The sequence below is a fragment of the Microchirus variegatus genome (genome assembly GCF_963457635.1).
Source record: "Microchirus variegatus genome assembly, chromosome: 17".
In the NCBI taxonomy this organism is placed as follows: domain Eukaryota; kingdom Metazoa; phylum Chordata; class Actinopteri; order Pleuronectiformes; family Soleidae; genus Microchirus; species Microchirus variegatus.
The window spans coordinates 12594666-12621959 of NC_139818.1; the positions used below are offsets into that span (position 1 = coordinate 12594666).

The 27294-nt window shown below is 39.9% G+C and overlaps 1 protein-coding gene across 1 annotated transcript; it reads right to left on the reverse strand.

Annotated features, from left to right (window-relative positions):
- Positions 1-456: 456 nt before the first annotated feature.
- LOC310938997 (carbohydrate sulfotransferase 15-like) lies at positions 457-13824 on the reverse strand (the record flags this gene model as incomplete). Its single annotated transcript, XM_083903664.1, has 7 exons — positions 457-650; positions 3119-3263; positions 4368-4521; positions 5500-5626; positions 7634-7756; positions 10646-10970; positions 13471-13824. The coding sequence occupies 7 exons, from the start codon at positions 13822-13824 to the stop codon at positions 457-459; spliced, it is 1422 nt and encodes a 473-aa protein (XP_083759790.1).
- Between the last annotated feature and the right edge of the window lie 13470 nt (positions 13825-27294).

Consider the following 27294-nt stretch of genomic DNA (forward strand, 5'->3'; position numbering starts at 1 on the left):
AATTACATGTGTTTCCCAGTAGAGGGCAGTGGTGGATAGTGAATGGATTGCGGTGAAGGCAACAAAAGGCTCTGCTTGTATTGGATAAAAAGGGTGACAATTAACTATAAGGTGTCTTTTCACTTCTATTTTTAAATTGATCAAGCCAAGCGTCAGCGTAGCACGTGAGTCAGTATGGTCATGTATGAATCCACTGTTGAATTCTTTACACCTGGTGGTACACTTACTGGAAAATTACTTCTATTATTCTTGTCTCTATTATTATTATTATTATCTACTATTCTCTTGTGCTGTTTGGTTCATCTCTGCATTTGTAACTTAAAAATGATTTTAATAGAAAACATTGATTTTTTTCATGGGCACATTCAGAAAGATGAGCCCTAAATGAAGTGGCAGGCTGACACATCAGTCCTCGTTTCCTGCTTTTTTAAATGAAGTAAAAGAAAGGTGGCTTTTTCAGAGACTATCCTCCCAGAGGAAGGAGTCGTCCTGCAGCACTTTGGCTAATTTCTCATTGAATGGCATGTAAAAGTCTTGCAGGATCTCTCTAGTGATGGGCAGCATGGGACCCAGTTCTTTGTCATCCTTATGCCTGGTGTTTGCCGCTGGTCTCCAGATGATTTCTGATTCTTCTTCTTTTGTCACTGGCCCTGGAAAACACAGGCAAAAAAAGCACACTTCACATCCCTGCTTTATTGGCCACTTCAGATTTTTCTACAGCATAAAACAAATGGGAAAGAGTACAGTAGTAAAAGACTCTTTCAATGTAACTCAGCCATAATCTGACATAACGGACAGTCTTTGTGATGATCACATCTGGACTTTTGGAAAACTGAACTGTGGAATGACCTATTATGATATATTTAATGGATTACAACTGGGTTTACACATTGGCAATCTGATGAGAATATTAGTACCTCTGATCCTGAAAATATGGGGGGGGGGGGTTGAATTTACAAGATTGCAACAAGAAAGAGCCAAAGTTATCCAATGCAGTGGTACACAAGAAATAACAAAATGTAAAAAAAGAAATATTACAAAACAGTTAGGTTTTTAACTTTTCACATCTGTCTGTTAGGGCTGCACGATAATTCGTTGAAAAATCGTGACGATTCTAAATGACAACGATTCTTCTGCATTTTATTTCATGAGCTGCATCACAAATAAGCAATGCAGAGTTTCTCACCCCAAACACAGCCTTGTAGTGATTCAGTGGACGCGGAAGCCCGTCTGCAGCGCAGAACATAGGATAAAGTGTGTACTAAGGTTGGTGACGCAAACCAAGGTGGTAGCGACAAGAATCACACAACCGCCCGACCCGAGCTTGTGCCGAAAAAAGGTTCGCATTTGGCCCACGATTGCAGGCTTTCAGCAGGGCTGTCGGTAAATACGCCGGACTCCTCTGTTGAATGATGAGATTTTAGACATTTCCTTTGCTAAATGTCGGATGTTAACACACATTTTCAGGATTCTTTTTAACGGATTTACAGTTCGGCATTGTTCGGTTTGATTTTTTTGCCTCTTCCTGTGACGGCACTCTGACGATGTCACGCATTTCCCCCGGTTATGACGTCACGAGTTGAGCTAGTGGGAACACGTCACATAGCCTTATGCAATAATAATAACCATAGGCCCATTATGCAGGGCCATGTTCAGAGCCTAAAGAAATCACACTGTTTGGCACTTTACTTGAATTGAATGTTTCTATTCCTTTGTTCATGAGCCAGAGAATTGTGACCTCAATTCTGAGCAAAACAAATCGTGATACACATTTTTTCCAGAATCATGTAAGCCTTGGCCTGTATGAAATTGTTAGATAAATTTCCCACATCAGTAAAGTTTAACCAGCATATGGTTTACTGCATTAAATACTACTCAATTTATAATCTACAGTGATCAATTTTATATCGTACTAAATAGGAGTCAGGGTTTCCCCCAGTGTATTATAAGCCTGGCGGGCTGCCAGGCTTATAATACACTGGGGGAATACACTGCGGGAATACACTGCGGCAAAAGCGAAACTTGGCTGCGTGCGGCACAGATTATGAACTCCCCGCAACATTCACTTCACAGCAGAGAACATTATCTCTCTTTGAGCAGTTAACTAAAGACATCAGCTCATCTGTTATGATGCATCTGTTATTCCTTTAATTGCAGCGTTAAAGCGTCTTCTTTCACAAAGATTAAGACCACGGAGTGAAAACAATTAAAAGTGCGCTCTGCTCTTCAGAGTCTGTCACCGGCGTTTTACTCAGATCTACACGGATCACCTGCACTTCATCGTGACTGTACTCCTTCATCGTCATAAAGATCATTATTCTTATGTGGGGATAAAACACCACTTAAAGGGACACTGTGTAGTATTTATGGGTTTATATAACCCAAAATCCACTTTTTTATACATATTATGTGCTCCTGCATTGTCTAGTCGTTGTATAATAGTTTTTGTTTCATTTTCGTAGTGTTTCAAAAAGTCATGTAAAATAACATGGTCGCGGGCCGCGGTTGCATAGCCACTGTTAGCAGAGAGACGCCATGTTTCTACCGGAGCCTGTAAGGACAAACGCGAGAGAACAAATCAAGCGTCGCTTTACTTGTAGCGGAAGTCACGCCTCCACTCTCTCCGCTTCGTCTGCTACGGCCGCGGTAGCTCGCCCTCTCCCTCGCCTCACGAACCTCATCTGCTGACACGGAGAAAGACAACGAGGACGACATTTGACCAGCTGCGGATACTGTAGCGCTCAGGGAAGGGAGGGGGTGAGCAGAGGAGCAGTTCTTTGTTGTAAATTTCAGCCTCTCCTCTAGATGGCACTATAAACTACTTACTTCACCTTTAAGTGAAAAAAAATTATATTTATTTAATTTCAAGAGTGTCTTTTTACACTCTCTATAGTTGGTGTTTAAGTATACTTAATAAATGTCTTACAATAACACATAATAGTCATAATTAAACATTTCCAGTGAACTTTTAATTTATTTATTTATTTATTTTACAAAAAAACGCCGTCGGCCGGCAGTGGGCCCAAGAGATACCACCGGGCTTAGCCGGTTTTCCTGGGGAAACCCTGGGAGTACAGGAAAGTAACTTGTCACATGTTAGGACGTGTTGGTCACTCACCTAGGTTAAGAAAATCAAAGATTTTGTGCATTGTGTATTTCATATTGGAACGGTCTTCCAACCTCAGAACCAGAATCTGCTTCTTGCTGAAGAGAGTCAGCCAGTCCATTAAGTACACTATGTACAGGCCAACGAACAATCTGACCTGCACACAAGCAAAAACAATCAGTGGGAGGTAATCAGGCACTCTCCAAGTTAGTGTGAACATGTGCTAATGTCAAAACAGAGAACAATGAAGAATACAAGAGATTCACAATTGTTACAGACCTGTATCATAAACAATGTACCAGAAACCTCATTTCCCCCACATGGCTTTATCACCTTTACTTGTCTCTCATTAGTAATAACTTTGTAAAGCAAAATTGATTAACATTCTGTAGTTCTACTTTGATAATAATATAAATTTAATTTAATATAATATAATATTTAGTTGCATACATTGACCACTGATCTCTTTCCAAGATTTCACTGAAACATTTGTAGCATCACTCTTATTAGGTTGTTGAATTCTCCTGTGACTTATGACGGCAGAGCAATGTTTTGGCATAAATGCTTGTTACTGGGAAAGGTATTACCTCCATGTCCTTTCCCCTCTTTAGTAAATCTGAAAGGCCCTTCAGAGTAGAGGATTACAACCCAAGTAACTCTTGCCTGCTTAATTCAATTTGGTATAACAGCCAATGGATACGTTTTTATTCTCTAATCTGAGCTCTAAAACTTTTATCGAGGACAGCTGGAATGCTTTTCACATGGTCTAATAACTCTGAGGAGAAATTAGTGGATGGGCAATTAGGCCAGCAGCAGAGAGTAAGCATGCTCCCACAGGACCATAAAGCTCATCACTGGCATTTGGAGAAGAGGACTTTTTAATAGAAGGCAGCCTGGAGGGGGAGGCCAAAAGAGGACGGTCCACACTCCTCCTCCCCTTCAACTCAAGGCACTGTGGGAAAAGCTGGCCAGGGGCCCTACACTAGGGCCCTGAACTGGCTGGTCCACTGGTAAACCAGGTTTTTAAGCACAAAGAGAGGCGATAGCTGCTGCACTTCTCAGTGGCTCAATAGTCCTGCCAATCCTTTTCATGGAATAGGCCCTGCAAGCTGTAAAATGCTTTAATGAGGTGTGAATTTCACTCCATTTGTCTTTATCACTCCTTTTCACCATGTTTCTTTCCACCAGCTAACATGCTAGTTGCTAATGCCCTTTTTTTCTGCAAGTTCTGAGACAAAAGTAGGAGGGAGGGTACACTCACTGGCATTGACGTGAAGACAGTACTGTTGTACACACACCAGTGCATTGTGTTCTCTGTAAGGCACCGCTCAAATATCTGCAGTGATTCTGACACCTTCACATGGAAATCCTCTGGAGAGTTGATTTTATTAAAATAAAGGTACTCGGAGTATAACCTGTAAGACAACAGAAACGGTCAGTAAACACACTTGATCATTAGTTGGACAATGATAATTTACATTTGATCTGCACACTTACTGCAAGGCTACTCATTGTGTTTCTGGCTCTAACATATTTTTGCACTGACAATATTTCATGCTGCTAAAGAAAGATCTATCTTAATGCATATAAAACAATATGCTACTGAGACAGTAGGGTCAACAATAGGGCTGAACAATTTGGGTAAAGGATTATAGTCAAGCTTCAGATCAGTATTTGCTGTTATAAAATGTGTATAATAATGATATGCCATTAAAATATGAACTACTGTACTTGAATGAAACCTTTTCTTGGCATAAAGGAAATAGAAAAAAAAGAAATAGCAATTCATTTACGGACAATTTGTTTTGGCAGTAAAGTTGACTGACTGCTGCTTATGATTCATGTGTCTCTCATAAAACAAAGGCCAACACATTTGCAAGCATTATCTTATTATTATTATTGGCTTATATGGGAAAAATAATACAGGAGACGCATGAACCATATAAATTGTTTCTACAATACAATTCAGTATGAGATTATATGGCATCTGTATCTGAGGAGATGCCGAGGTTGTAAACAAGTCATGCATAATAACAATTAATTTCCTCTCAAAGCTTTCGGGATTTGACAGACAAAGGCAATTATAGAGCACATGTTCAGACATTCTCTTAAGTAAAAATCAACATTAACTGCATGAAGTGATCCCAGTTTAGACCGAATGCCTCAGGCAGTAAGCGATCCATGCGTCTAATAAAGGTGTCATCATGTGACAACCAGACTGTGTAAAAGGCAACAGCTCTTTTGTTGCCTATAAACAAATAAAGTATCTTCCTGTATCTGCAGTATAAACCGTCATGGTGGAGCCACAATGATGGCAGTATGTGTCAGGTTTGTCAATGTGGGTATTTTAAAGCAGGTTTGTATGAGAGGGCACTGAAACTTTTTGCTCCCACCTTTCCCCTGGTTCCCTGAGCGTAACGATGAAGCGGGCATCAGGCTGCAGGGCGTGAATGAAGTCCTGGGTAAGGATGTCCTTCCCTGAATGTTTGTAATCCCACATGGTGGATGCACTGGCTTCTCCTGCAAGATACAGATTGATAATTAGTAAAGTATATTGACTGCTTAAGAAGTATAATTAAATGTTGGCCATATGATTCAATTGTGATATTGAAATGGCAAAAAAGTGGGGAGAAAACATATTAATTTTGCCAATTATGCCTCAAACACCTTGAGCACATTCAAGAAAATAAATAGTTGATTAACTGCCGCACATTTTCACAGCAAAAGTTATTTGTTCGATCTAATTTACCCCTTGTTTCATATTGATTGTCTCATCAGGCTTTCTTTATTTAAAAACAACTAAAAACAAGGGGGTACTGCAATAAGCTGCAAATGCATGACATTTTTAATGTGTTCATAAATCTCCTCATTTGAGAGTGTAACTAACACTCAGACAGTAAAAACAAAAACAGCATAATTATGTGTCCAGCTGTGCACAAAAATGTGGAATGAATGCAACCAACACAGTGACAATATGAGTGTTCAATTTTCATAGTTGGACAATCTTTTCTCCAACGGTTTAACAGCAGAAACTTGAATCCGGCTGAGCTGAGCCTTCATTATTATCTTAACTGTGAAGCTGTGGTGTATCTAGTCATACTATAAAGCAGGCCTTGTCTGCCTCATTTTCTGAGAGAAAGGGATGATAGCCAGGACCCATATCCTGTGATGACCATGGCAAAACCAGACGACTGCTAGTTCCTTTCTGGCTAATTGATACACACTGTGATCAAGTCTACTTAAAGGTCTCCACTCTCTCTATGTCCATTAAAAGAGCTTATTTTGGTCCATGGGGAGAGGCTATAATAGGGCAAACAAATGGAGGAGCCAGGATGACGGTGCCTCTGGTGTTTTACAGCAGCTTGGTCTTGGCTGGTGGTTTCAGAGAGGCAGAAGCCCCCGAATCTGGCCACAGGCCTTGCTGGGCTCTCCAAGGGCATGGTGTGAATACTGAACGGGACTTTGGCACACTCCCACCCCCTTTACAAGGATTATTTATTTTAAGAGGGAGACAAAACGGGGCGGCAGGCTAAGCTGCACCCAATGCACCAACTCAGTCCAGTGTGAAAAGGCTATTGTTGAAATTAAATCAGTTCTTCTTCGCAGCTGAGCAGTCCTTTCAGATCACATTTGGATGAGGGGGAGATGACAGAGATGGATGAAAGCAAGAGGAACAGGAAATGTCTGTGCAACTAAATCTGCTAAGAGATTTCTTATAACACAATGGTGGATGGTGTTTTACATGACATCTCAAATATCATCTGCTTAGTGAAAGGCTGTGTTTTGATTTATATTTTATAAGAATGGATAGATTGTATCGGGATGGTCATTGAAGGTCACAGGAACCTCAGTTTTTGTTCCAAAGTCCAGGTCCAGGATCAGGTTTCTCTTAAAGGGGCTAAACATTAATTCTATAAGCACTTCTTCTTAAGGACATGTGTGGTCGTTACAAAACTGCAGCCACATCAGTATGCTCATGCCTGCAGGGACCCGTGGCAAATGCAAGAGAGCGTTCTGGGCTCTGGCCAAAACAACGACAGAGGAGACTGAGATATTTTATTCATGGACAAGATGCACACTGATGAGGTAACTAAAGCAACACTCTAATCTTGCTTTCGCATCAGTCGCTTTCCTTTTTGGCCTGACAGACTGAGCTTGATAAAACTTTCTTTTGCTTTTCATTCTTCAAGTCTGACCTAACTCTTGAAGACAATGAGGGAGGTTGGGGAAGGTCTATTTCTTTAAGTCATGCTTTGATCTGTTCATTCATTGGCATCCCTTTAAACTCGTACTGAGACATTCTACACTAGGATCTGTCATTATAGAATGTTTAAATATGTACTGTACATGAGATGAGAGATGTCGGCCATGAAATCTAAGGCACCAATTTTTCACTATGTTAATGATTCGAGATCATTCTCTACACAGATGGTGGCTGATGGCAAATTTTTTTATTTAAAAAAAAAAAATTATAATAATCAAATGTCACCATAGAATGTTTACCACTGAGTCTGTAATGACGCCTACCTGTGATGATGTTGGGCTGGCTGGGTCTTCCACTGGAGTTTGCCATGAGTTTGCCCTGGATTTGGTAAGCAGCTTTATCGAACAAGTCCAGGTAGCTCTCCACTGGGCAGGGATTCTTAGCACCTGGTTGGTGAAAGAACACAGATCATAAACACACTCAGTAGGCTACACTAATGTGAATCATTGACTGGTGCATATTTTTCATTTTTGGTTGGTTTATATTTTCTGATGCTACAATACTAAGATTAGATGGAGAACGTCTCTTCTGAGTGATCTGATCAAGTCCAGATCACGTCTTAATGGCCACAGAATCATGGAAAGCACATTTGGAGGTGGTTTGAGGACATATGTGGTCACATTCCTTAGCTGCTGTATTAGCAGGATCTTTCCACAGGCTATTCAGTGGCTGGCCCTTCAGCTGACATAGTATCGCAACAGTATAGAGCTGAGCAATAAAACGATAATGATACGGTATGTATCGCGATAGACACTTCTGCGAGATCAAGAAAAAACTTTCAATAAAGTCACTCAACTTTGTTAAAAAAAAAAAAGAAAACAGAGAAAATGTTGCTTCCATGCTTGCAGCCTGTAGAGTGGTCAGAGCCTCTGGAGTTTGAGTCAAACAACCAATCACTGAACAGTCAAGTTTGGATGCGCCGTCCTCTTAAAGTGTGAGCACTGTCACGCCAATGTCACCTACAAATTACACCAGACGACCGTACCCACCAAGAGCTTAGTATTTATTATCAACAAACTTATTCTACCATCTTCGGTGCTGGTTTACACGCACTGCACGGCAATCAACATCATCTGCCGATGTAGTGCATTGTATTTACATGTATTTTAAAGGTCAGATTTTAGATAATGTCATGCATGCCTACATGCCTCAGGGGTTTCTGCATCGTCCTTATTGCTGTATGACCTAATAAAATCTAAGTTCAGTTCAGCAGGGAACACTGGCTCTGTTTAGTTTTCAGTGTTTCCAATTAAGGGACAATGTCAAGTTAATGCTTAATGTAAGACAGCACAATGTGTTTCCCATCTAGGCTGATGTGGTTGACAGTATAATTACAATTTACTTGGCAGTTGTGGAGATACAGTGTAGGACTTTGGAGGGTCTATGCAGCATAAGGGTAATGAGGAAACTCGGGCATCTGTAACATTCAGTGATGCTTTGATGGTGTTGCAATAGAAAACCTTTCTCTGTTAAGCAGGGAAATCTGATTTAAAATCTCTGGTGAACTCCCCAAACAGCCAGCCTGCAGCATCATTCCTTTGATATGAATGAAGTGTCACACAGTTTTCAAATGTCTCTTGATGGGTAGATTATAACATCAAATTCAGATTCAAACTCTTCTCTAAGAAAAGTTTGAGCGTGGATAGCATCAAATTACCTTTTCACAACATCATCCGAGTGGAAACTCTGGGGGAATGAAATCAACAACTACAAAACAAGACTGTTAGAATTTAGAGTGTTCTCAAAGGATGTCTTAATAGAAAAGTGCTGATTTCCAGTGTACAGCCCTGAGGGGAACGCAAGTGACAGCAAAGCTGAAAGCATGGGGGATTGCAGGCAACAATAACTGAAAGGGACCTATGTACATGAGATGCACGCATTTGCCGCTATGCAGCATCACACGACTGCAGAAAATTCTAACTGTAAGTGCTGCGACAGACAAATAGAATAAATTTAAATAAAAACCCTTCACCCCACAGTGTTAAGATGTGCAAAAAATGATCAACGCAAACCAAACACTGCAGAAATGAATGCAGACAAAATAGGTGTGTGAGCTTCAGTGGGATTAGTTACTCAGCAGCTGGATGATCTATGAGGGCCGTGTAGGCCATAATTCCTTTTTTTACCTCTCACATACGCAATTTTACCTCACACGTTCACAATTTTACCTCTCACATACAATTGTTTTAACTCTCACATACTCTCTTTTACCTCTCACATGTAATGTGTAAAAACATTTAATGTGTGAGTTAAAACATTTAATGTGAGCAGTAAAACATTTAATGTGTGAGGTAAAACATTTAATGTGAGCGGTAAAACATTTAAAGGTCACATAGAGTGGTCCTGTTGCACATATATGTTAGTTATGGAGGTCTACTTGCATATATTAACTTGTTTTCATGGTCAAAAACCTCCTAGTTGCTGAGAACTAGCCGATAGAAATCCTCTTTTCTGACAGTGTTTTTCAGCCGCGATGTTTCAGAGTGAACTTTCACCCCCAGAAGACAGAGTCTTGTGATTGGCCAGTACTATCCAGCACATCCGTTCTCAGAAGCGCAGCGCCCCCCTCTGGAACGGCGGATGCAGTGCTCCTCATTATCAAAACATTGTTTTAACAGTGTTTAAAAATAGCTTCGTCATGACTCCCCGCCGCAGTCCCTTTTATGACTTTAAACCGGAGTCAGACCCAGAGTCAGAAGACACTGTTGCTCGTGAAACACCTCCACAACGGACGTTATTCTTCTTCTGCGGTTCAATGTACGTAACCGGATGTGCCCGGACTACCGCCCGGAGCAGGACAATCGGTTGTTCAGGAGAACCGCTGCTTACGTAACTATTTACGTAACTATGGGATTTTCAGTGATCTCGTTGAGCCCCGAGATTACAATAAAACACAACGTTCTCAGCAATGGCTTAACTGTTTGTTTCGGACCGTCAGGGCTTCATAAACAAGGTAATGACGCAGATACACACCAAAAAAACAGCGATAATAGGAACTTCCGGTCTAGTTCCGCTTTAATGTGTGAGGTAAAACATTTAATGTGAGCGGTAAAACATTTAATGTGTGAGGTAAAACATTTAATGTGTAAGGTCAAACATTTAATGTGAAACACATTAAATGTGTCACTTATTCTGAAGCTCACTGAGGTATGGCTCTGTCAAAATGACATACTGTAGAAGGTCACATTTCACACTTTCAATACCCTTGGGCTCTCATTATTGTATACCAGCCTAGAGGTCTTTTACCACAGCAAATTATAGTTGTCTCTACTCACCAAACCTCACGCGGGTCCACCAGTGCGGCTCTTTAATTGTGCTTAACTGCATGTCCGGGTGCAGACGGAGTCTCGCATACAGGTCTGTTGTGCCACACTTTGGTTGGCCAATGATATAGAAATAGGGAAGGCATCGCATGCGGTAGAGTTTCCCATTGCGATGCAACAAGTGCTCTTTGAAAGTGGTTCTCAATTGCCGAAACTCAGTCCGGAGCCCGTACCTGCTAGCCCTGTATGGGTCCAAAGTGACATTCTCAGTGTATTCCTCATACCAACAGGGGTTCTTGACACCAGGAAGGAATTTTTGGGGGATGACGGAAAATATCTGTGTAGGCAAAGAAAGACAGCTGCATCAAACTTCAACATACTTACCAAAAACCATAAATAATCATGTCAAGTTTGTACAAGGGTGCAAATATCTCAAGGAGTAGACTTGTAGTAATTTGGTTACTAATAAAACATTATACTCAAAATTAGAGGTCAACCGATGGTGATCAATAGGCTGCTAGAATGACGACAGGTTGAAGCATTTAAAGGTAGCTGAAATGGCGACCCGCCACTCCTAAATGAACGTAGAGGAAACACCGGGATAACAACTGAATAATGTTTTAAAAAAAATGTTTTTCTTCTCCAGTCATCTAATGACACGGGGACATTTCCCGATAATATGAAAATAGCGAAAGTGCTGCCATTGTTCAAAAAAGGCGATGCGCATGAGTTTACAAATTACCGACCAGTCTCAATACTACCACAACTGTCTAAAATCCTAGAGAAACTTTATAACAACAAGTTGGACAACTTCATCAACAAACACAGTCTGTTGGATGACAGCCAATATGGATTCAGAAGCAACCGCTCGACAGCTCTGGCCTTGACTGAATCAGTTGAAATAATTACTGATGCGATTGACCGGAAACTGCATTCCATAGGGATCTTTATTGACCTGAGAAAAGCATTTGACACCATTGACCATGAGATCTTGATAGCAAAACTAGAGAGATATGGTATTAGAGGTATAGCACTGGAATGGGTCAAGAGCTACTTACGCAATAGATCCCAATACGTCAAGATAGGTGATGAAGTGTCGGACTGCTTGGACATAGTATGTGGGGTCCCGCAGGGGTCAGTTCTGGGCCCAAAACTGTTTATACTATATATAAATGACATATGCAAAGTGTCCAATATTCTGAAATTAATATTATTCGCAGATGACACAAATATCTTCTGCTCTGAGGATGATTTTAATCAATTAGTGGAAACAGTCAATAATGAAATGGCCAAACTTCAGGTGTGGTTCAACATAAATAAATTATCACTGAACTTAGAGAAGACTAAATATATGCTGTATGGGAAAAAGGGCCACAAGAAGAGTATCAATATTCATGTGAATGGGGTGGACATTGAAAGGGTTAAGGAACATAAAGTGTTAGGTGTGATTATTGATGAAATGTTAAGTTGAAAACCGTATAGAAGACAGTTAAAAACTAAACTGGCCATGAGTGTGTCCATACTATGGAGGGTGACAAAGACCATAATGCTCTCTATCTATTATACTGCACACTGATCTCTCCTCACCTCCACTATTGTGCAGAAATTTGGGCGCACACATATAAAGGGAACACGCACCCACTGCTGATACTACAGAAAAGAGCTCTGAGAATTATACATTATGCCGGTTACAGAGAACATACAAATCAATTATTTATCGAATCGAAAATACTTAAACTCTTTGATGTAAAACGTTATCGTGCAGCACAGTTTATGTACAGGGCGGCTAACCACGGCCTCCCTCATAACCTTCAAATACTTCTCCAAACCAGAGAGCGGGGACTCCACCTGAGGGGGAACTTAGTTTTCAGACAGAGGAAAGTGCGGACAACACTAAAGTCTTTCACCATGTCGGTCACGGGGGTCAAGCTGTGGAACAATTTAGATGACGAGATCAAAAGTTCAGCTACGCTGAGAGTGTAAAAGGAAGTATGTAAACATGATTATGACTGGGTACAGGGCGACCCAGGAAGATTGTGGATGAGGTCATAGTCAGATATCTGTTGACACTGTACGGAGATAAAATGACGGAATACCTAACATGTAAACGTATAAAGCTGCTATTGCTGCTGTGACGTCAATATTGTCAAAAGATAAGAAAAACATTTTCTGTGGTAATGGGGGCCGGACTAGATAAGCTTTGCTTCTCCCGCTTTCCCTTTCGGTCGTGTGTATGAATTTAAATGCTGATGTGTGCAGATGTTGATTACCTGTCATGCCCGAAATAAACGATTCATTCATTCATCACTACCTTATTAGCTGTGCTTCACTTACCACAAGATGACACCATTGTTGTCATGTTTTATGTATTACCCAAAGTTAAACACATTTCTGAGTCATATACGACTGTATACTACTGCCTGTGCAATTACTTTAACCATAAATCCCTCAGAAAAAAATAGAGACATCGCTGAAATTATCTGGTGTTTCACAAGGTTTTCAGAGCAGCTTTATCTTTTTATAAATTGAATTAGAAACTGCAGCCTGTGGGCCATATTGAACGGTATGTACAGTGTGTACAGACAGGAATACAGATTTGAATCCTCTTTTCACTGCACATTCATTTACAGCATATGACATATCTGTGATTGTCAGTTAAAAGAGAGATATTATCATGCTGCTGTATGATGTTGAGAAATGGAGATTAAACTCTGAAGTAGTCATTACTAAATTAATCTGATAAGACTATTACATTTTTGGAATATTGGCATCAGTAAGATGTATTTGAGTACATTAAATAAGAATTAAGATGGATACAGTGTTTCTTGGGTACTCACATGTGGATCACTATTAACCACCGCCTTAATCTCTGGGATCTGTCGACTGCTCTGAAACTCCAACTTGGATGTGATAGACTTGACCACCAGTTTGATGTGTGCGTAGTCTTTGACTGAGGAGAGGTTAAAGGCAAAAGGGGCGGGTTTGACAAGGCTGTTGTAAGGTGACGGGGTGAGGAAGAGGCCCTTCTTGTCTCCTGTCAGAAGGTATGAAGTCATGATGAGGAATGTGACGACAAGTCCGACTATGAAGCCATAGAGGTGGATCTTGGTGAAGCAGCATTTGGTCATCCAGCTCTGCAGTTTCCGTTTCACCCGCGTGACCACAAACGGGTTCACGGGCTCGTCCTCCATTCCTAGTGAGAAAGACAAACCTTCTTTCAAAAAATGACTCACAGTTCTTGGATTTTATGCAATGCTGTGACAAAGAATCAGACTGCCTCATAGTCACATCCTGTTCAAATGCTGACTTGCATTTTGTGTCATTTGGGAACGAGTTGACCACCAAGGCCTGAGCTGTTCTTTTCATTTTGAGTGTAATTCCTACACCCCCAGAGCATGTGTCCACATTGTCTCCAATGACATAGTAATGCTGCTTTATAGAACTGTTCAACCATTACCCTGCTCTGTTCATGGAGTTGTTGCAATATAACCTTTTGAAAAACAGTGACCACTCTGAATATAGATGAGCTGGATCAAGTAACCGCATCCTGAAAATGATGACATGCTTTCATACGTCACTATTTCCACAGTCTCTGCTGATTCAGTTTTTAAAGTGACAAACAAAAAAATCATAATGCAGCAAGGTTAAAATTAAAATCACCGACTTTGTCACACTTCTTTTTAATGAGACAGCACAGCAACACCCTCCCCAACCTCACAGTCCATCTTCCATCCTCCCTGCTCACCAGAGTCACAATATGGAGGGAGTGATAAGGATGAGGGATGCATTCAGCCTAGTAACTATGTGGCTGCATGTCAGACTCTCCTGGGCAGAGACACAAACATGAGAGATACCTGGTTCAGGCCGAAGAAGGGATTATATTATCAGACAATTGTATTTCTTACTCTGAAGTCGCACAGGGCCTACAGACAAAAGAGAGGCCAGTGTCTAAAGGGTGAAGAATCGGGGACCCTAAATGATAATGCTCCAGCAACAGTGACGTCTGGTTTTATCCTTGAGAGGTAGGGTATATTTTGTGTTTGGAGCTCTGCCAAGTAGCACGGTGGCAGAATTCTATACGTCATGAAAAAAGTCAACACAGCTAAGGGGCTTTCATATGTAAAACTTCTTGGACACAGCTGTGAGGTTTTATGTATTTAATACCTGCGCAGACACTGATTTGTTCTAAAACACCAATTTTATGCTCGTCTGGCTGCAACTTCAGACAGAGAAAATGAGAGCGCAAAAGAGAAAAAAGTATTCATGACAAAAGCTGAGACCCCAGTCAGATATGTTTTCACTTTAAGCCAGTATGTTGTGTAGTTTAAACTCACCTATTTACATTATAAAGTACATGATTTATGAGAAATGTACACAACGTGACTTGTTAATAACAGTAAATCAGTATTACTACAGACCACAAAAACACGAGTGAGTCATCTTTTTTCACACTTTGCCTACTCATAGGGCCTCCAGAGTCCCATATATAAGTATAAAAAGGATTTAAAAAGTTGATTTTGCATAATATGTCTCCTTTAAGAAATACATAGAATAAAAGCAAGACATTACAATTACATTAATCAAAATAAAAGGTACACATTGAAATGTCTACCATTTCATATTTGTAACAAACCCTGTTCTCGGTCTTCTGGAGTCACTCTGCATTTTAACTTGGTGAACCGCTACTGAAGTCTTACTTGATGGCACATCTGTGCAACGTTTAAATACACTGGATATTTTTGCAAACACGCGATGGCACTATAATGAGAGCCAATAAAGACGAGAAACTCTGAATATTTGTTCCCTTCAAAAACTAAAGCTCATGGGTGTCGGACAAAGATGTTGTTGCTATAAAAAATAGTAAGTCGAGCTCGTTTGTAGCAACAGAGAGAGAAGAGCAAGCATTCTGAAGCCTGTGACATGCTCATGTAAGGGTGTTGGGAAAAAATGGAGGCCTTTTTTAAACAATTGACTGTAGAAGTGGAAATGTTGCAAACATGGCTGCTCCTAACAGACATCACAGAATAAAGTTAGAATGGGATGTGAGTCCATTCTCTCAGACAAGAGCCCACACACTTTACATCAAATTATGAATAAGCCATGGCAATTTTATTTGAAGAGCCAAAACTTAGGAAACGCTAGGAAAAAAAAAAATCAAGTATGCGCAGGCGTCACCTATGATTCTATGATTTGCATCACAGAAGCAGCCTGTACAACGACAGTAAATCATAACCAACCCACCTGCATATGTTGTGTTGGCAACAACATAAACGTAGACACATATGTCGCTCGGCTATCAAACACAGATGGATGAAAACCCCTCCAAACAACCGCCTTGTCAATACTCCGTGTAGAAGCTATCCATCTCTCAAGAAAAAAACTCAGCAAATCAGAAGACTTTACTTTTTATGATGCACTGTAATCATCACACAAATTAGATTTAAATATCGGATTTAACAACTTCTCTGCACACTGTTGCAGAGAAGTTGTTAAATCCGATATTTAAATCTAATTTGAATCCTGTTGGGCCTAGCCATTGTGATCTGTTGCGGCCTACTGGGAAGTCATAAAGCCTGAACTCAAGCCTGGATTTAAAATGGCGGTCATAAAAACCAAGAGACCACATGGTGAAGAACAAAAGAAGAATCTGTCCCACCAGGGGGTCCCGTTTTGTGATGGACTCACTCCCCACAAACCAGTGCGGCAGATGACGTCAACGACAGACAATTGTTCACCCATTGGTGGAAATTCTTGGGGGTCGTACCCCCAGGAGAAGCCTTTAAAAGCACAAACTGGAAGGAGCGTCGCACACACACACACACACACACACACACACACATTTCTGCACCCATATCCATGCCCCTTTCCTGCACATTTGAACACTTTTATCAGTAGTTATTTAGAAAGAAGCCAGCGTACGACCTCACACCTTCCTTGTTAATTATTAATTAATATTAATATACTTATTATTAATTAGTGATAACTAGTTTTCTGACTCATCATCATTAAGTCCGAGGGAATTTGAAAGAGGACTCACATCATGTCATGGATTTCTTTTGTATTTGATCTTAATATTGGAGTCAGGAGATCAAGCATCTCTTTATCGTATACATGATTTGAATCATGTGTCAACTACACCTTGTTTTGCTTTGACCAATGTGAGGGCATTCATTGTAAAGTAATTCATGAATATCCTAATAAAAAGGTGACATGCTGCATTTCACTCTACAATGTCCAACTCCACTTTTAAGCTATGCATAATCAGCATACAGTATAGACCACAGCACTGATATTAACTGAAGGAGAGCTGCTGCTGCATGTTCCATCGTGGGTCCGAATGATGCGTCTCCACATCCACATCATTGCTATGCTGTTTTAACAGAAGCATCCACTTTAGGGACATATTTGTGATTGTTGTGTGTGTGTCTTGTGTGTCTTGTGTGTGTATGTAATATAGCAGTGTTTTCCAACCTTTTTTGAGCCAAGGTACATTTTTTTTATTGAAAAAATCACGAGGCACACCACCAAACAAAAATGTTTAAAAAAATGATACTCTGTAGCCTATATTAACAATTTAGTCATTCTTATCAAAGTGTCTTGAATATTTATATCCATATTATTTGCATATAATTATTTATTTGTTTTCAAAAAATGTTTTTAGATCAATTAGGTGAAATTTGATAATTTCCCACGGCACTCCTGACGATCTCTCACGGCACACTTGTGTGCCACGGCACACTGGTTGAAAAACACTGTAATATAGGAGTGTGAGTGCCGTGCTACACCATTTAACAGGGGACTAATATCATACAGGCCTACAAAGAGGGGATTTGCTGCATTTCACTCTGTACAATGTCCAACTCCACTTTTAAACAGTGCATAAACCCAGACTTTTATCTGGGATTTATAATTATAAAAAATAATCAGCACCGTCACATTGTATAACTTGATTAAAATGTAATGGGTTGTTGGATTGTTGGTGGTATAAAGAAGGGCTGTGTGTGTGTCGTGTGTGTGTATTTACTAAAGGAGGGTGATTGTTGTTAATTGCCATATCAAAGGGGACTCATAATTATTCTTTGGTACAAAGAAGGGCTGTGTGTGTATCTTGTGTGTGTATTTATTAAAGGAGGGTGATTGTTGTTAATTGCCATATCAAAGGGGACTCATAATTATTCTTTGGTACAAAGAAGGGCTGTGTGTGTATCTTGTGTGTGTATTTATTAAAGGAGGGTGATTGTTGTTAATTGCCATATCAAAGGGGACTCATAATTATTCTTTGGTACAAAGAAGGGCTGTGTGTGTGTCTTGTGTGTGTATTAACTAAAGGAGGGTGATTGTTGTTAATTGCCATATCATAGGGGACTCATAATTATTCTTTGAATCAAATTGTTCTTGGTCAAGACAGTGTATCATGTATGTTTTCAAATGTTTCACAGAAAAATGAGGGTTTATCCTGAAAAGGATGCCATGCACTTCATTGCCTCTGGACAAGATTACAACACATTTCAGAGGACGAAGGTATGTTCTTTTTAGAATAAAGGATTCATTTATCAATACTGCTTGTTTGTTCAAAGTGTCATGAAAAAAAAAGTTTAGATGAATTCTGATTATTGTTAGGCAGGAAGTGGTGTATTGTTACAATATATGAAGTATGGTATAATATGTGTGACTGGTATGTGTCAGTGGTAAGGTAAAGAGAGGGCAACACACACACACCACTTGCTTTGTTTTTCCTACAGTGTTAGCAATTAAATCTCAATTGATCACTTCTGCAATGATGTATCAAAAACTGTCAGTCACAAAGACAGAGTGATTCCATGTTAGGTCAAAGCTGTGTATATTCCATAGTCACACATACAGCAGCTTCCTCAATCAGGATCTTTTCACACCATTAATGATTCATGATCATGATAGTAAATAGACAAATATTCAAGTCCACAATACATGCACAAAACATGGCCCAAACAAAACTTATAGACCAGTGTATAAAGTAAGATTTTGAACTCTGGGATTTTACATGAGGAAACTGCTGTATATGTGACAATGAACCTCCAACAAAGATATGACCTATTGAAGCACTGTGTCGTTTCATGCATTTAAATGTCTTGAGAAAGCTTTTTAAATAAATAAATGCTATAGTTTATAAGCATAGTTGTAATATTATGGGGTGTTTGCGTAAGAATGATACTGATATTATCATATCAACCTCAGCAAGAAATGTGTGTTAAGCTAAAGTGTCCAGTCATGGCAAAAGCGTTCACAAGTCTACTTTGGGACATTTGGAGTTATTTACAGATATCGAAAGTGTGATATCTAAGCTTCCCAACAATGTCAAACACATGTAAATCTGATCATTTTTGAAGAAGATGTGGCCATTTGAATGTAGACACTGCTTTAGGGAGAAATTCAGCCTGAAAGATTTCGACCTTCTTGAGGAGCCAGGCCAATAGCTGCTCATTTGCATCACATTAACATGGTCACAACCCCCCACCCAGTCTAGCTGTCAGTGACATCTGATGTCTATTAGCCCACAGGACAGTAACAGTGTAGCAGCAAAAAAAAAAAGGAATGAATGTAGTTCATGTCAATGTAGTGTTATTTGCCTTAAGTACGTAAGTATTTACTTTATTGATCCCCAGAGGGAAATTCTTCTGTTACAAAAAGCACTTGAATAAAAATGAGAAACAAGAAAGGTGAAAGATAGATACATAATTCAATGATCAAATAAAATATATCTAAGTGTGTGAAGGAGAGTTCAATATTTCCAGATCATGGACTATATTATCATCTTCAATACCAGTTCCTCCCCCACAATGTGGTTGTACCCACTCTGTCCATCACAGTTGATATGCGGGCTAAATGGTGACATCACAAGCGCACCCTCTTCTGCTTACTGTTCTGTGCTGTAACCTTTGGTGCTGGGCATGTGAAGTCTTTTGCCTCATCAGAACAGATGGGCCTGATTTTTTCAAAAAGATATGTCTGCCTGTCCATGGTCAGTCCAGGTGGGGCCAGGACGGGAAGACTGTCAACAGGGGGCAGAACTCCTGGGTTGCGCAGTAGCTGAAACTCGATAGGCTCTGCATCACTGTGAGTTTGAGCAAGCACCAACAACAGGATATTTAAAACATGGCTTACTGTTCACATGGAACACTATTATGTCCATTCGTGATTTTTTTATTCATAAAATGCAGAATTTTGAATATAAATACCTAAAGTGCTGATAACTCTTGATTTGTGGGAGCTTTCGAAAGTAGGGACTCGGATGTGTCTGCCAGTCGGCCTTTACTATCAAGAGCCTTAACCGACCTCATGTATAGACGCCACACTGAGGCCTTGGACACATGGGTTAGCAGCAACTTCACATGCCAATCCTTATGCCCAGGATTCTGAAAAAAATACTTGTTTCAGATCATGGTTCATGTTAACAGGCATTTAATCATGTGTGAATGCCACACCTTTATGTGCATGAATCCACGTGTAATTAACACGTTCATCACACTTTGTGTTAATCACATGTGTGATTCATGCATGCAAAGGTGCGGCATTCACACATCATTCAATGCAATGTTAGGTTTCGAACACGGGAGTTTCGTCTCAAAGCATTTGAATTATCAAACTGAACCTGCGGGTGTACAAAATCTCAAAGAGGGCCGTGACATGTTCCCCTTACGTCTTATAATATGCTCATCTGACCGAACAAAACTTTCGATGTGCGCATCATTCTCATTGTAATAATACAGTACAGAGCTAGCGAGCTAAGCAAGCATAGCTAATAACAATGTAGCCAAACGGCGTTATGAAACGCACAGTGGATTATTAAAAGACAGCGTCCCTATGTGCGTCTGTATGTGACTTTGAATGAACACTAACATAACATAGATAAACAACGTTAATGAAAACTCACCCCATAAGAAACTGAAAGGTATTCCGGCAGACTTCAGTGCCTCCGATCAGATAAGAGGTCCGGGCGTGCTTCCTTTTTGTCGCAGTTTTAAGTCTGTTCGCCTCCAAATGTCCAATTCGATAAGAGATAGAGCGGTGCTGGCGTCATGTCATCATCTCAGTAGTGATGGGATCGGCAGTTCATTTGAGTGTTGTTTCCTAAATATTGACGTGGTGACACACATACTCTGACTTTTGATATAAAAGTACAGTTTAATTGCAAAACAGCTGTTTTTATTATTATTATTATTATTCGTAGTAGTATTAGTATTATTATGGATGCACAGAGAGGATAATAATAATATGTACATATACATTTGTTATTATTATTTTTAATCTTGCAGCTGTTGGTGAGTCTCTCTTCTGTGTCTCCTCTCCTCTCATTACTTTACATGTACCCAAGTCTGTTAATGGTGTGTGTGTGTGTGTGTGTGTGTGCGCGTGTGTGTGTGTGTGTGCTTGTTTTCAAGTGGCGTAGTTTGACTCAACATTAGCCGTTAGCTTGGAGAAAAGGACGCTAAATTGTCTGTAAAAGTCTTCTGTAATGCAGCGCGCCACCGCGACTGTTTGGCCGTGGACTCAATCCGTGACAGTTCTGTGTTCGCGAATCATGAAAAGTCGGTGACAGCGCGAGCTGAACGTGATTCACGTCCTCCTCCTCCGTGACAGCTCTCTCTGTCTCTCTGTCTAAGTTCGTTAGTACGCGCGAATCTTGAGTGAGTCTGACAGCTGCTCAGTCACAGTTCACTTCTTGTCCTCTTCTCTTTGCTTTCCATTGTCAAACAAAGCTTTGATGATGAAAGCTTTATAATCACGCTTTAATTGCGAGCACACACACACACACACCCACACACACACACACACACAAATACTTATATTCAAAACTAAATACGAATGAATGTAAGTCTAATACTTCCACAAAGCTAATGTCATCTCATAAGCTGAGCTGCTGCATGGACAGTGAAACAACTTTAGCACAAGGACACACGTCTGTATGGGTATGAGAAACAGAAAAACAAACAGCGACCGACGGGCGTTTGGTTCTGTAAGTTTTGAAACTGCCATCTCGTCTCTTTGTCAGTCCAAAATTGTTTTTTTTTTGCAGCTGAAATTTGCAGACAACACCACCATCATTGATCTGATTCAGAATGATGACGAGTCTGCATACAGGCAGGAGGTGGACCAGCTGGTCCACTGGTGCAGTCAGAACCACCTGTGGGCTGAACCTGCTCAAGACGGTGGAGATTGGAAGGAGAAACCCCCCATCACTCCGCCCTCTCACCATCCTCAACAACACAGTGACAACAGTGGAGTGCCACAGATTCCTAGGAACCAGCCTCTCATGTGAACTGAGGTGGACCTCCCATGCTGACACTGTCAGGAATAAGGCCCAGCAGAGACTGTACTTCCTGCGGCATCTCAGGAAGTTCAGCCTGCCACAGCTTTTGTTTTGTTTGTTTTGTTTTTATTTAGATCCCCATTAGCTTTTGCAAAGCAGCAGCTATTCTTCCTGGGGTCTATTCATATTCAGTGTGACAAATACAATGTAAAATGAGACAGACATGACATACATTACATGACATACATAACATAAAAAATAACAAAACAAAAAATACAAAACTAAACTAAACAAAAACAAAAAGACAGCTGCTTCAATTAAAATTAATATTAAGATAATGTCTTTTAAGTTGTTTTTTAAAACTATATAGATTTAATTGTGTAATATGATGAGGGAGCGTGTTCCACTGTTGCATTGCCCTATATATAACTGTACGTTGAATCATAGTCTTGGATTTTGGTAAAGTGAAACAACCTCCGACTGCATGCCTTGTTGAATAATTATGTGCTGCTGAACTGATGGACACATTTCTATAAATAATAAAAGGTGATTTTGTCATTATGACATTCTTAATAAAACATCAATAATGATAAAAATCTAGTTTTAACATCCAACCAACCTAATGATTCATGCATTTTAATAACATTAGTTCTCCATCCACAAGAAAGAGCTACTCTTGCTGCTTTATTCTGGACCAACTGTAACTTCCTTATATTACTCGATGAAGTAGTGGATCAGACTATAGAGCAGTAGTCGAAGTTAGACAAAACCAAAGCCTGTATCACTTGCCTAACTAGTTGGTGAGTTAAATATTTAGCACATCTTTTGATTATTGATATGGCATTTCCCATTTTAGTCACAACCTTTTTTATATGTTCATCCAATGATAATTTATTGTCAATGATGACTCCTAGAAGTTTTACTTCTTCTTGTTGCTTTATCCCCGTTTTATTTATTGTGAGATTGAGCTTTGGTTTTGAACTTAAAGAATGATTTGTTCCGATTAGTCTTCAATTTGTTTTAGACACATTCAGGATCAGTTTATTATTATTATCCAGTCCACCACCTTAGTCTTCACATTTAAGTCATCAATTGTGGCTGCTGCTAAATATATTATAGTGGAGTCATCTGCATACATTGAGATATGAGCTTTGCTTAATACAAGTGGAAGGTCATTAGTAAATATAGAATAAAGGATTGGTCCCAGGCAACTGCCCTGAGGTACTCCATGCTTCACATGTATGATATCAGAATAGCTTCCATTGAAGTACACCATTTGCTTTCTATAACTTAAATAGCTGTTGATCCAGAACAAAGCAGACTGAGTGAAACCATAACATTTCAGTTTTTCAATGATTAATTCATGATTAAGAATGCTGCCGAAAAATCCAACAGGACCGCACCTATAATGTGTTTCTGTTCCATTTCCTGAAACCAATCATCAACCATTTGTGTTAAAGCCGTAGCAGTTGAATATGTATTTCTATATGCATGCTGAAAATTGGTCATTAAATTGTTTTGAGCAAAGTAAGACTGAATCTGTTCATGTACAATTTTCTCCATTATCTTACTTAAAATCGGCAGTAGGCTAATGGGTCGACTGTTGGTTTCAGAAAACGGAAAAATCTATTCTTTTTTGGTATAGGCACTACTTTGGATATCTTCCATGATTGCGGACACTTGTTTTCCTTGAAACTTTGATTAATAATGTATGTGACCATAGGTGCAATTAGTGCAGTAATAGGTTTGAGGAGTTTACTGTCAAAATCATCAATTCCTGGAGGTTTATCCTTGCAGGTCATCAACATCAGTTCAATTTTAGCAACACTAACTTGATTTAATTCAAAACTACACCCTTTGCCTTCCATAATCTTGGCTATTAACTGAAGAGATGAGTCTATATTCTTGGACTGTAGGCTGACACTACTTTCCAATTCATCTATTTTTGTCATGAAGTAGCTGTTTAAATGATTTGCTATGTCTACTGGTTTTGTGAGAAAACCTCCCTCAGTACAGTAAATAGCAGCTATTAGCATTAGGGGGCCTGTAACAGCATCCTAGTAATATTGGTTTAAGATGCGTCATATGAATTTGGAACCAGAGTACTTCAGTATCAGATGTCATCAAGTCCTTCCTCACTAGAGCAGGTATATGATTTTGAATATAACAAGCAACCCCTCCACCATTTGAATTCCTGTCTTTCTGAAAAATATTGTATCCATTTATCATCAGAGATGAATCCTCGAATGTACCGTCTAAACGAGTTTCTGACACTGCCAATATGTGCAAATATTTACCAACAGTACATCAGCAACTTCAGTCAATTTATTCCTGATACTACATATGTTCAGGTGGGCAATTCTAAGCCCTTTCTTAGGTAGCTAATCAAACATTGCCAATTAAACCTTCCAATTTAGAAAACCCATCATCATAGCAAAATTGCCAACTAAATTTACATGTTGCAGCTGTAACATACACACACACTAATATATACACATAAAACAAACACATACATAAACACACACCCACATGTATTTGTCCTTCAACATTGTGCGGAAGCCTCGTGGCTGTGTTGAAAAAAAAATAAACTATAATTAAGTTTGCCCAATACCTCCCATCATATGTAGCCTGTCGAACTAATTCTCTCCTTACCAAACATTTTCTAACATGTCGTGGTTTTTGTTCCTGATAACTAAAACAATAATCCAAACATAATTCCAGAAACCGACGTCATTGTGCCCTAAATTGAAACAAAGGAAAAAAAAAAAAAAAAAAAACCTTTCATTAAACCACCAATTATTCACAAAATTGTGACAAGTAGAAAAGGAGAGATAGTTCATCAGTATACCGCCAGAGAACCACAATTATTCATGAGATTGTGAAAAGTAAAAAACAAAGAAAGGGGGAGAGTCCATCAGAATACCTTAAGACCACCAATCTCTGTCTTTTCCCGTGAGCTTCTTCAATAGTTCAGCTGTCTCTTCATCCAACTTCTTATTCTTGTCCCTGTGCGCTGCCTCTTATAAAAGGGCACCGGCTGTAGGTCATGCGCCTTACTGTGCATTCCGATGATGCTTTGCACTTGGAACACCTGCTCGCCACCCTTGGTAAACACCTTCAGCCTCGCTGGATACATTAAGTGAGACTTTATTTTCTTTTTACGTAATTCCTTTCGTATCCCGGTATACTGGCTCCTCTTCTTCATTACTGCTGGTGAGTAGTCTTGGTCAAATAAATCCTCTCGTCAGCATGCATGATCGGGGGCCCTCTTCTTCTCCCAGACCGCTTGTAGAACTCCCTGCCGTGTCTGCCAGGTTAAGAACCGGATTCCTATTGAACGAGGTGCCTCTCCGACCTCTGGACCTCTGGGTGCGCACAGTGAGCCGGCACAGAGCAGCGCTATCTCAGCCTGTCCTGAGGACCAATCGCAGCTCTTGCCGTCTCCGTTGTCCCTTGACGGAGTGACGGACACTTAAAAAATATTTTGTGCAGTCGGAGACGACGCAGAGGCTCTTCGAGAGTCTCTGCGTAGCCTACGCAGAGCACTTTACGCAGGAGTATAAATTGGGCTTTACTGGGGATCACCTTACCATTAGGATTGTGCTGAGCAAACTAGTGTGGATATTTTGCTGTCAAGCGTATGTTAGAATGTGTAAACCTCTGACGAGTAGCACCACTAACATTTACCTTAATTGTGTTGTGTAACCCTGTGTGTGTTTATGTTTTGTTTGTCACCCTGTTGTTGTCAAAACCTGATCAGCAAGTCACAGGCTGATCCCCCGTACACAGTCTAGCTGTCGCAAGGCTGACTGTTTATTTTAAATAGGCCAGGTTTATTTTGCTCCTGCGTCCTACCCTGTACTGTTAAGCCTATGAGAAACTGTGCGCCGCATTAGGACTCAAGAGTTTGAAGACTGTGATAGCCTAGCCGCCGCACCACTGAGCAAACAGGATGAGCTGGCGAAGGAACCCTTCTGCTGCAGCTCATTCACAGGGAGCTGAGACCGGCTCTGTCCTGCGGGACCTAGCGGCCAACCTCAGTCAATGCTGTGGTGACGTAAACTTAGGCTGTCTTCTATTGTCCATGTGTGTAGTTATTTCCCTTTAATGTTAGCTGTATGGGACACTTGGCATGGCTTTTTTAAAGTCACATTTTCTATACATCAGAGAAATGCCTCAACTCGATTCAACAGGTTGAAGTAATACTAAATATTCATGTCCAAATGAAATCTGCTGTTTTATGTGAAGTTGAAGTTGGTTAATCTGTGCTGCGGATGTCACATGTTGTAATATGTTGCTGGATACAAGATGTTTGACTGGGTTCATCCATTTTGGTTCTGATGGTTGAGTGAAATTGACACTGCACATCCTCAGTCTGAGGTACTCTTCATTTTGCACTGCTACTCCTTCCTTCCCTGTTTGTTTTTATGCAAACACTTCATACAATTGCTGCAAAAATTGCTCCAACACAATATTAATGTGTACAGTATGGCCTTTGCTGATCTTAAGAAACCAGTGCCGTTATACAGTATGATGCCAATATGTTTTGGCTGATATATTTGGCTGATTTTTGTGTTTTTTTCCTCCATGTGATCAGAATATATTGTTTTACAGTTAAAACGACACATATTGCTCATATTTGAAATAAACATTTGTCAGATATTTGTAGATCTGTCTCTAGAACCTGCATGTTGTTTGCCTTGTAGTGCAATCATGTATTTTAATTAATAATATATAAACAGAAATTATGGAAAACTGTCAACAAAAAAAATTAAATTGAAAATAAAGGGACTTCGCTGATGCCGATTACTTAAAATCAAACAAATATCAGCCCTATTATTGGCTGACTTACCTCTAGCATCGAGAGGAAGTGTATTTGTGACATCATCTTTACTCTGCAGTCTCTACTGTGCTGAGTTCATTATGTGTATTGTGCCAAATATCAACTGTATTGCCATTTAAAATTTGTTTAAATATGTTATGTATCTCTGTGACAAAGAACATAAATCAAGCCACCAGGGCCAAAGTAAAACAGGGAGGCAGTGCACAGAAATGTGATCATTTGGGGTCTTTGATGTAAGTTTTTGCAGCAGCATCACTGGTCCAGTTTCCTGTCAGTTACTGTACTCTGATTCAGCACAGACTGGGTTGAAAGAAGCTTAGATAATGTTTATGAATTCCAAGGAAATTGAAGTTGGTCGGAGGCTCTTATTGAAGCGTAACTTCTTCAGCCCACTAGATAGGCCATCTGACTCCAAGCTAAATATGCAAATGATTTGCAGTCACTCAGTCAGATTGTCTTGATTTCAGTGAGGTGGATACATCCAAGGCTGCTGGCATTTGAAACAGTGAAAGAGCTGCATTCACTTTTGAA